Here is a 12191-nt window from a genome sequence, read left to right as displayed (position 1 = left end):
GGGGCTGAGGATCTGGGGAAGCTGTACCCCCCATCCCGCCGGTGTAATGAAGTGCTCCTTTACAATTCCACTGTGCGTCTCTGGTTATCTCGCTGACACATTACAACAATTTGACAATCTGAGAAACATGTAGGATATCAAAGCAGCTGTACATGTGGATCTCCCACATATGATGGATGTGCTATTTGTTCCCTTCAGTGAGTAAATGTTTTCCTTATAATCTATTAACCCAATTACTTTGGCAATTCTTTTTTATTTCCATAGGTAATCCAAATATAAAAAGTTGAGCTAATCCAGGTCCAAATAACCACAAACCCCTAACAAATAAAGTCTTGAACTTATTTCTACCAAAAACTACATTGATAGACTTTAAATTATATTTATCAAATCTGACATTGAATATAAATTCAAAGTAGTATATAAATTTAAATATAAATTCAGCAGTAAGACTTTGAAATTACTACTTCAGGTCATTCCTAGTGACAGGATCAAGACATATCAGATCACATCAATGTTTTTATCCCCTTTTAAAAAAAATTTTTTTCTTTCTTTCTTTTTTTTTTTTTAGAGAGAGAGAGGAAGGGAGAGGGAGAGATAGAAACGTGGAGAGACAACATCAATTGGCCACCTCCTGCATGTTCCCCACTGGGGTTTTGGCCCACAACCTGGGCATGTGCTTTGACCTAGAATCAAACCAGCAAACTCTTGGTGCAGGGGTCAACGCTCAGGGCTGGGCCTTACCCCCTTTTTAAAAAACTGAATTTAATGGGGTGAGTCGGGTTCATTCTTACCCACTTTTACTCCAATGACTTGTTCCCTCATACATGAGTACTTTAAAACAAAGGAAAGAGTATATTTTGCTTTTACCATTCTAATAAAAGACAGGAGCTATCTAGGACAAAAAGTATTTTACCCAAATAGTTGAAAAGCACGTATCACCTTTATATCCTCTAGACTATTTAGGAGGTAAAATGACCTAAATATGTTGTAAATTAAGAGAAGCCAAAACTGGAAGGCATTAAGTGCACAGTAATAAAAAGTAACAAAAAAGTAAATTAGGTGATTGAGCAAATTAACCATTAGATAGATAAGCCTTATCAAGTACAACTTTTGTAAATTTGTGGGACCACACACCTCTCAGGGGAATAAGTAAGGTTATAGCACAGTGCCCAACATACAGTGAGACAATAAATGGTCATTTTAAAAATATAATTTTAATAATATTTTTTATTTTTAAAGAGGATTTTTTTTCATCTTAGTATCTTTATTTTTATTTTTTTTAATCCTCATCCGAGGACATTTTTCCATTTTTTGTACAGACAGAGTGGGAGGGAAAGAGAAGAAGAAAGAGGGAAACATCGATGTGAAAGGGACACATCGAGTGGCTGCCACCCGCACGACCAACCAGGGCCGGGGACAAACTGCAACCAAGGTACATGCCCTTAGTGGGAACCGAACCCGGGTCTCTCCGGACCGCAGATGGACGCTCTAACTGCTGAGCCAAACCAGCCAGGGCTATTTTTTTATTTTTAGAGAGAGAAACATCTATGTTAGAGTGGCTGTCTCCTGTACTCCCCCCACTGGGGACTGAGCCCGAAACCTGGGCACGTGCCCTGACTAGGAATCAAACCGGCAACCTTTTAGTGCACAGGACGATGCCCAACCGAGCCACACTAGCCAGGGCAATAAATGGTCATTTAAAAAATCCAGAAATTTCTCCCATCTTCCTTTTACAGCAAGTTAAAGGGCTATATTAGATGATACCTAGGAAAAGAATATTAAAATCTACAAAGTATGAGTTGTACTCTAGCCTCTGCCACCATTCCACTTTTATATCTGTGACATCCTTGGGCCCAAACTTCCTCGTGCTTAAAATAAAAAGAATGACTATATAATCTGTCCTCTAGTTCTTGACTTCAGTAATTCTGAGATAACTAGCTCACCAGAGGCATAGAACAACTCAAATTTTAAAAGTTCATGTGATCCGCCCTGGCTTGTTTGGCTCAGCGGTTAGAGCGTTGGCCTGTGGACCAAAGGATCTCGGGTTCGATTCTGGTCAAGGGCACATACCTCAGCTACAGTTCAGTTGCCAGCCCTGGTCAGGCACATATGAGGCAACCAATCAATGTGTCTCTCTCACACTGATGTTTCTCTCTCTCCCACTCCTACTCGATCTGAAGATAAATGGGAAAATATCCTCAAGTGAAGATTTAAAAAAAAGTATATCCCTTGTGAAGTATTTATAGTTAAAATAAAATGACACCTGGGATGTATTTAAAGTACTCTATCTCCTCCCTTGCCCTACCCCAAAGGTTCAGATGTTAGAAAAGGATAGATGAAAGAAAAAAGATAAAGCTAAGTGGTGGGTATATGTTGGCTCATTAGCTTGTGTGTATATTTGAGATTTCCCACTAAGAAAATTAACAATACTTACTTTTAAAAGTCAACATAATTCATCATATTAAAAAACTAAAAAAGAAAAAAAACATCCTATATGTAGAAAAAGCAATGACAAAATCCAACCTCTATTCCTAACTCCAAGAAAGCTCTCAGTAAATTCAGGGAACTCTCTCAATCTGGTAAAGGGCATCTTTAAAAATATAATAAGTTGGGCCCTGACCAATGTAGCTCAGTTGGCTGAGCGTCACACCATGCACGGAGAGGTCACCAGTTCGATTCCTAGTCAGAGCACATGCCTGGGTTGTGGGTTCAATCCCCAGAAGGGGGTATGCAGGAGACAGCTGAATCAATGTTTCTCTCTCACACTCGAATCAACAAAAACATACTTTAAAAAATATAGTAAGTTGAACATCAAATTAAAATCTTCTCTTAGAAATACACTGTTATGACAATGAAAAGAGTAGTCACAGACTGGAAAATATTTGCAAATCACCTGAGAGAAGACTTGTATCTGGAACATATAAGGAACTCTCAAAACTTAATAGGAAAACAAATAACCCAATAAAAAAAGAGGCAAAAGATAAAAAACATTTCACCAAAGAAAATATATAGATGGTAAATGAAAAGATGAGCAGTTATTATTCATTAAGGAAATGTAGTTTCCCATATTGCTGGTGGGAGTATAAAATGGTACAATCACTTTGGAAACAGTTTCAGTTTCTTAAAAAGGTAAACAGCCATTCCACTCCTAGGTATATACCCAAGAGAAAGAGTATATACATATTCACACAAAAACTTGTACATGAACGAATGCTCATAGCAGCTTTATTTGTAACAGCCAAAAACTGAAAACAATTCAAAAGCCCATCAACATTTTAAAGACAAAAAACAGCTGAGTAAAGCAACTTGCTCAAGATTATCCAATGAATAAATGGCAAGGGTCAGAATCTGAACCCAGGTTTGAATTTTTATGAAGCCTAGTACTCTTTCCCCCTACACAAAACTATACTGGGACATATTTCAGAATTATAGCATGATGAATGCTCAAATACCAACCACACTGATATAAATTAGGCCAGAAAACAAGTCTGCTCTTAAACCTAGAGGGATAAGGAGCTAAGAAGACTTGACTTAGGAGAGTCAGGGGATGGATTTGGAGAAAGAGAACCTTAGGTGATGGGCCAGAAAGATCTGTAAAAAAATAACTTCTTAGCAGTTATAAGGAATAAAGGCCTTTCAACCTCCTTAGTCAAAATTCCATAGATGCTGCCACCTCTCTTCTTCCTAAAACATTAAATTAGGCTTATTTTTCAGCTCTGGCCAGATAGCTCCATTGATTAGACTGTCATCCTTATGTGCCAAGTTTGTGAGTTTGACCCCTAGTCAGGACACACAAGAATCAACCAGTGGCCCAATCAGTGGCTCAATTGGTTGAGCATCATCCCATGCACCAAAAGGTCGCACTAGTTAGGTTCTCCAACAAGGCATGCAGGAGGCACCTGATCGATGACCAATGTTCGTCTCATTGATGTTTCTCTCTCTTCCTTTCCCTTCCCCTCCCTCTAAAACAAAAAAGAAAATCAATAAAAATATATTTTAAAAAAAAGAATCAACCGCCCTGGCCGGTTTGGCTCAGCGGTTAGAGCGCTGGCCTGCGGTCCGGAGAGACCCAGGTTCGGTTCCCGCTAAGGGCACGTACCTTGGTTGCAGTTTGTCCCCAGCCCTGGTTGGGTCGTGTGGGTGGCAACCACTCGATGTGTCGCTCTCACATCGATGTTTCTCTCTCTCTCTCTCTCCCTCTCACTCTATCTGAACAAAATATTGAAAAATGTCCTCGGGTGAGGATAAAAAAAAAAAAAGAATCAACCAATGAATGCATAAATGGAACAAATCAATGTTTCTCCCCCCTAAAATTAATCAATAAAATTTTTTTTTAAATTAGGTTTATTTTCAGATCCAAGCTAAAAGCAAAACACCACCCTAATTTAAGTTTAGGGATTGTCCACCATGTACTGATGGCAAAAATTGTTTGCCATCAAGAAAGACAAATCCAAAATTCCAAAATATAGGGCAAATGTAGGAGTAAAGTAGTAATAGTTTATTAAATATAAAATTCTTTGTTCTGATGAGAAGAAGAACTGAGGTAAAAGAACCAGAGATAAAATAATAAACCAGTGATCAAACAAATGTAGCAGATTAGTGAACTTTACCTACTAGGGGCTATTTATCTTTCACAGATAGGAAGAACAAACAAAAAGCTATGTATTTAGGTGAGGTTGGTTATTTTGTGTGCAGCCACCTTCTGAGGCAGCCAACACATATATTTTTACAAAGGGTTTCTCCTGCTTTTTCCTTCTTTTTTTTAAAAAAAATCTATATGGGGAATTGTTACTCAAGGCATTAACTGTTTCTACACACATGTGAGTACCATCAAAACCATTTTAAACACTCTTTTCTAGGAATATCAATTATATTCACTCTAAATAAATATTTCTCCTGTCCGGTCTATGTTGGTAGTAATTAAAACATGCTACCAAGTCCCATGATTCACATTCACATTTCCAAATGCCCAAAACATTTATAAACATCATGACTTCCAAGGGCACCTTCCTAGGATTTTTTAGTGATTCCCTGACTGGCACTTCCCAGGTGGCAAGGACTTAAGGAAGTTTATCAAAACCAGTTTTAGGTTTTTAAAAGTAGTTGGAGTGCAGTCTAGGCAGTTACACCCATGTTGTGATCCATGTAAAAGGATTCTAAAACTTAAATACAGAAAATTCTGTGGTATGGCATATTCCATAATACAGCTCCAAAAGCTCTTTAACATCATGCTAGTTACAGCTGAAAGAAAAGTTAACATAAAAACTAAACAAGTTAGCCCAGCCGGTGTGGTTCAGTAGTTGAGCATCAACCCATGCACCAAGAGGTTGCCAGATGGATTCCCGATCAGGGCACATGCCCAGGTTGTGGGGGGCATGCAGGAGGCAGCCAATTGATGTTCTCTCTCATCAATGTTTCTATCTCTCTCTCCCTCTCTCTCCCTCTCCCTTCCTCTCACTAAAATTCAATAAAGAAAAAAATTTTTTTTTTCTTATCCTCACCCAAGGATATTTTTGCATTCATTTTTCAGATAGAGCGGGAGGGAGAGAGGAAGGAAGAGAGAGAGAGACACACACACATCAATGTGAGAGAGACACATCAATTGCTTGCCACCCACACGACCCCAATCAAGGCTGGAGACGAACTACAACCGAGGTACATGCCCTTTAATGGGAATCAAACCTGGTCCACAGGCTGATGCTCTAACCGCTGAACCAAACTGGCCAGGGCCAATAAAGAAAAATAATTTAAAAAACAAAACAAAAAACTAAACAAGTTATATTATATCCAAGTTTCATTCTAATAATCTCTCTCTCAGTTAAATTAAACCATACGCAGCATATACTAGATTAATCTTCAAGGGTACTTTAAACATGGTTCAAACAAATTGCCTATGTAAGTAACTTGGGCTGCTCAATGTTATAAACTGGGCAATTTAAAAAGAGACTATTTAAGCCCTGGCTGGTTTGGCTCAGCGGTTAGAGCGTCCACCTGCGGTCCGGAGAGGCCCGGGTTCAGTTCCCGCTAAGGGCATGTACCTCGGTTGCAGTTTGTCCCCGGCCCTGGTTGGTCGTGCGGGTGGCAGCCACTCGATGTGTCCCTTTCACGTCCATGTTTCTCTCTCTCTCTCTTCCTCTCTCTCCCTCCCACTCTGTCTGAACAAAATATGGAAAAATAAAAAAAATATATTTTTATATATTAAAAAAATAAAATACAATATTTTAAAATCAGAAGGTCTAACTTAAAATTCTGGCTGGTACTTAGAAATTTTCCCTGAGAAAATAATTTAGTCCCTTTGTGTGTCAGTTGACTTATTTATTTTATTAATATTAGAATACCACAGCCTACACCTCACAGGGCTGCTATGAAGAACAGTCTGTTTATGAAAGCTACTATAAACTATTAAGTATTATATAACCATTCCTTTAAAATATTCTTCAATGTATTCTTTTCATGAATATAAAATTTTAATCAAACTCCTTCAATGAAATTATTTTTACAAACATTAACTCATAAAATCTTACTATAACTTAGAAAAAAAAATTTTTTTTTTACTGACTTTAGAGGTAGAGGAAGGGAGAGAGTGGGAAACATCAATTTGTTGTTCCACTTATTTATGCATGGTTGATTCTTGTATGTGCCCTGACTGGGGACTGAACCTGCAACCCTCGTATCAGGATGACGCTCTTAAAAACTGAGCCACCTGGCCACAGCAAATCTTACTCTATCTTAAGCCTATCTTACATCTTTTAGAAATCTAGCAACTTAAATCTAAGTCAAATTTGAATCTTTGGAAAACTGACAGTAGAAATTTAAAACATCTTTCTCTGAAAGTCTACCTGTTATCTTGCATTGCCTCCCATTATTCAAGGAACAAAAAGGGTTTACCCAACTCTGAAGTCATCTATTCAAAGAGAATCAATGGCTTGCTTTCACTTTGAAATCCAAAGTACGTTTCATGTATAGTACTGTATCATTTTTAAACTAAAAGTTGTAATTTTTTTATCACATTATTTTCCTAAAGTGAATTTTTTTTTTTAATCCTCACTCGAGGACATTTTTCCACTTCTTTATTCAGATAGAGCGGGAGAGAGAGGAAGAGAGAGAGAAACATCGATGTGAAAGGGACACATCGAGTGGCTGCCACCCACACAACTCAACCAGGGCCGGGGACAAACTGCAACCGAGGTACATGCCCCTAGCGGGAACCGAACCCGGGTCTCTCTGGATTGCAGGCCGATGCTCTAACCACTGAGCCAAACCGGCCAGGGCCTAGAGTGAATTTTAATTGTACCTAATAATAATTTCATTTACTTGCCTTTATGATCTTTTAATATGTACATATAGGGTGCGGCAAAAGTAGGTTTACAGTTGCTCTTATGGAAAATACAGTAATTAAGTAATACAAAAATAAACTGTGTTTCACATCCTCACAACTGTATGCCTGCTTTTGCCCCACCCTGTACAACGCACCATTTTTTACATACTAGGACTTTCTTTTCTCCCGAGTATCAGTCAAGTCAGACTTTGACCAATCCTTTCTCCTATTCTACCTGCTTTTCTAATGACTCTACACAGACTTTAGGGCTTAAAATAAAACAAATAAAAAAAAGACATGAGACTCTTACCAAGGTCTGATAATTCATCCCTTCCAAGTTCTAGACCCTACTCAGGTCCTCCCCTAGTCTCCACAGCTGCAGATTATCTGTATAATACTATTTACCCTCTCTTCTGCCTTAGTCTAGGTTCTGCATTTAGGAAAGACAACTGAGATTCTAGAGCTTGGCTAGAAAATAATTTCTTCCCATCTTCAAGGCCAACATAGATCTAGCTTGGATTAAGTGGCAGGACTTGGTCCACAACTACTCAGGAGGCCAGCCCCCATACCAGTGTTGCCAGAGACAGAAAATTGGACTCATAGAATACTGTCTAGTTGTAAGGGAAGCCCACGCTTTATTCTTGCTGACATCTCTGGTTTTCTACCTCCTCCAGGATGTGACAAGCTTTTTCATTCCTTTACCAAACATCTTGCCCTTGACCTTGGTACCATGCGCAAATTTCTCTCTCATTCATTCTCACTTCACAATAGAAGGCAAGTGGTTCTTCAACTGGCCATATAGTCAAAGATCCAGTGTTTCTGAATATTCTGGGTAAAGGTACTGCCAGGGTAGGGAGCTCTCCCTGGGATGTGCCACCCTGGCACGAAGATTATTTTGAGCTGTAAACAATTAAAGTCCAACAAATTCAGGATGTGTGGGTTTTGTTTTGTTTTTTAACCTCCCCCTTTACTTCTTAAAGCTTAAAGGGATTCAGATAACCACCTTAGCATATTCATTTTAGCACATATAAATTAAGTGTGGTAGATAGGAAGGATCCATGAAACAATCTGTTCCCCAGATTCCCCACTGTCCTGTTGTCTGAGTGGTGTAGCAAGAATGGGTTTGCAACTTTCTCAGCTACCTGTAACTTGCCTATATCCCCTTAGAAATCCAGACCCCCACCAATCCTTTTCTCCAAAATGCATCTTTACCTCATTTTGCCTCACTGTCTTTGGAATTGTTATGCTTCTGTAAATTCCCTGTGCACATGAATTAAAATGTTATTTTCTCCTGTTAATCTGCTATATATAGTTTGACTTATTTGACCAGCCAGAAGAACTAAAGGAGTAAGGGGAAAGTTTCCCAGGCATGACAGTATCACCTATAAAAACTACCACTTATAAAAACTAACAACTGAGAAAAACAATTACTCTAATAAAGTCTTCAATGAAATTATACATGTGCAAAAAAACTATCTGTGCCTTTAAATGTCTAGCATTTCATCCTAAATTAAAACACACTGGGAACTAACACAACTTTAAAAAGTTAACTGCAAGTATTAGAAGCATATATAAATTTATATTAGTTCTACAGTGTAATATTCAACATCAGTATTATCTTCTCTGCTCTTTCTTTCAAGCTTCTCTTACACTTTATTAATGATAACAACAAACACACAATAGTCACTAATTATCAGGTAGCGTTCTCTTTTATTGTTTAAGAAAGAGAGAAACAAGAATCAGTTGTCTCCCATTCGGGGATCGAACCCAAAACCTAGGTAATGTGCCCTGATCTGCAATAGAACCCCCAACCTTTTGGTGCATGGGACGATGCTCCAACCAACTGAACCACCCAACCAGGGCTACTAGGTACTCTTCTAAGTGTTTCATATGCATTAATTTACATAAGGCTCTAAACAACTCTATAACATACATAACATTTACACGCCTATTTACAAATAACAAATCTTAGACCCAGACAGGTTGAGTTACTGAAATCTGTTCAAAGTGACAATGCCAAGATTGGAACAAAGTAGTCTGGCTCTAGAGTCTTGTCTATAAACTACTGTGCTATATGGCCTCTGATACATCCTTTGCACAGCTATATCCTCGGTACAGAGCAGAAGTCTTGAGACTCATGAATAAATCCTTGTTTGATTCTTCACAGGTATGCTTTCCCCTCTCAACTATGTTCCCTGAAGGTTCACACAAGAAAAAAGTGATACTGCAGCAGCTCATCCTTTAAGAGTGCACGGCACATTGACCTGGCCGGTTTGGCTCAGCGGTTACAGCCTCGGTCTGTGGTCCGGAGAGACCTGGGTTCGGTTCCCGCTAAGGGCACGTACCTCAGTTGCAGTTTGTCCCTGGCCCTGGTAGGGTCGTGTGAGTGGCAACCACTCGATGTGTCCCTTTCACATCGATGTTTCTCTCTCTCTCTCCCCCCCCTCCCTCCCACTCTATCTGAACAAAATATTGAAAAATGTCCTCGAGTGAGGATTAAAAAAAAAAAGAGTGCATGGCACCTAGGTGAAAATAAATCAATGTGCAGAAGTTCTTGCTCCATACATTCTTAAACACCTGCTGAATGAATACATCTTTTATTTTTAAATCCTCATCAGATGATATTTTCCCATTTTTATTTTCAGATAGTATGGGAGGGAGGGAGGGAAGGAGAGGAATGGGAGAGGGAGAGAGAGACATGGACTGGTTGCCTCCCACAGGACCCCGACCAGGGTCAGGACTGAACCTCCAGTGAGGTATATGCCCTTGACCAGAATGGAACCAGAAACTCTTTGGTCCGAGGGCCAATACTCTAACTGCTGAGCCAAAGCAGCCAGGTCTGAACATACCTTTTATTTACAAAAACTTGAAGCAAAATACAAGAATGAGAAGCCCCTGTTTAGAGGTTACAACCAGAACCACCTCTCTAAACCTAACTTTGCAAGAAATCAACAGCTGCCTTAACATTTCAAACTTACTAGTAGGAAGATTAGTGGACTAAGGTAAAACATTAACTGAAATGTAAAAGCTGTCCACTACATGAGTACTGCTCCCTTTAAGAGGTTATTACTTCAAAAAAACAAACAAAAAAGCAGGACCAAACATAAATAAATCCACACTTAGCAAAAAATGTTTGCATATGGTTCAGTTACTTTAAAAACAAATTACTCTTTTTATAGAATCCTTCTAAATAGTAAATTCCCCTTAATTCCCTCAAAACACCGAGGAATTTAAAAATTAAGCTTAACTTGGGCAAGGAAAACCATAATAGACAATGCTAAGGATTAATTACACAGTATTCAAAAGAGCAATTTCAAACTTAGCTCTCTCTGAATTACTTATATAGGTGTCAGCCACAGTGGATCTCAGCACCAGGCAGGCTGGCCCCTCAACACACCAGGAATTCCACCATGGTTATCATCTCAACGCAGAGCAAATTCCAAATTACCTCCGGATGCCAGGAGAGCATATAGGAAATGAACTATTCCTTTCTGATACTATTCTGGAAACAATGTCAAAATTTTTTTCTTGAAAGAAAACTCCAGTACCTCAAAGAAAAGCTGGAATTGTAATATTTAAGGAGGTCTGGGTGATTTGTGAACATTTGCGTTAATTCAGTAATTCCCGCCAACGCCACACGGTCTAACCTCCCCCGAATCCACAAGTAAAATGGACACGGAGCAATGTAAAAACTGTGAGAGACAGCTGAGTTACAGTAAGCAACCTCCACACAGTCCGAAGCCGGGCCCCCGAAGCGCGCAGGCTAAGGGACCAGGCGGCCTGCAGCGAGCGGCGGAGGAACTGCGAGCAACTCGAAGAAAACACCTTCCTTCATCACAGCCTCTTCCTTCCTCAGGGGGTTGCGGGGAGGGGACGGCTCCCGGAAGGCACTCAAAGGAGAAACACACGCTCCAAATTCCTACTTCAAATTTCCGCCTACTAGTTTCTCCTTCCTAAACGGACCGCCGGTCGGTTCCGGAGCCCACGAGCGATCGGGGGGTGGTGAAAGGGGTGGCGATGGGGTGGCCCCCGAGCGGAAGCACACAGGGCCTCTCTCCCCACCGGCGCGGGGCACACCGTTTCCTCCAGGAAGCGCACTATTCCCTCAAAACCGCGACCCCGGCAGGCCCAGGGCCACGCCTCGCCGAGCCCGTCCCCCCGCCCGGCCGGCCCAGGCTGCCGCCGCCCGCCCTCCCTTCTAGGCCGCTCCTCGCGGGCCGCCGGCGACGGCGACGGCGACAGCAGGGTGGGCGAACTCACATCCGTCCGTGTCCTCCTGCAGGTCCTCCTGGAGCAGCGAGAGGTCTGCGCCGAGAAAAGAAAGGCCCTGTTAGCGGCCCCACGACCCGGCGCGCCACCCCCGCCACCCGCCCTCCCGACCCCGCGGCGCCTCCCCGCGCCGGGACCCCGCGCCGGCCTCGGCCCCACACGGGACGGCGGCGAATGGGCGGACGCGGGGAGGCGCCGCTGCCGCACCGCCCAAAGAACAGGGGGCCACGTACCCGCCATCTTGTGGTCGCCCCCTCCTCCTCGGTCTCCCGGGAATCCGGGGCTACATGGAGCGGCGCGAGCCGGGGAGCCGGTGGACGCGCGCGGGAGGGGCGGCGAGGAGGAGGGACGGGCCGGCGGGGGCGCGCGCGCGGGGCGGGCTGAGGTCCCGGGACTGGGCCGCAGGCGGAGCGGCTCCCAATCGCCGGGAGTGGGCGGGCGCTGCGGGCCCCGGGCCTCGTCCCGCTTCGCCCGTCCGCTTCGTGCGGCACCGGGACGGCCGGCGCTCCCTCCTCCCGCCTCCCTCGCTCCCGGCCCGGCGGCGCGCGCTCACACCCTCGGCCGGAGGCGCCCTCACGCCGAGAGCCGCGGACGGAGGCGCGCG

At 42.3% G+C, this 12191-nt stretch overlaps 1 protein-coding gene across 1 annotated transcript in view; it reads right to left on the bottom strand.

Annotated features, from left to right (window-relative positions):
* PPP4R1 (protein phosphatase 4 regulatory subunit 1) overlaps positions 1-11912 on the bottom strand; it is a 99487-nt gene extending 87575 nt beyond the window's left edge. Inside the window, exons 1-2 of the mRNA XM_036244090.1 lie at positions 11821-11912; positions 11579-11623 (exon numbers count right to left, since the gene is read on the bottom strand). Coding sequence (XP_036099983.1) covers positions 11579-11623; positions 11821-11827 — 52 coding nt within the window. The 5' untranslated portion in view covers positions 11828-11912. The remainder of the gene's footprint in view (positions 1-11578; positions 11624-11820) is intronic.
* Positions 11913-12191: the final 279 nt, after the last annotated feature.

This window comes from Molossus molossus, unplaced genomic scaffold (assembly GCF_014108415.1).
Source record: "Molossus molossus isolate mMolMol1 unplaced genomic scaffold, mMolMol1.p scaffold_m16_p_6, whole genome shotgun sequence".
NCBI classification, from domain to species: Eukaryota; Metazoa; Chordata; class Mammalia; order Chiroptera; family Molossidae; genus Molossus; species Molossus molossus.
This window is presented reverse-complemented; position numbering and strand designations above follow the sequence as displayed.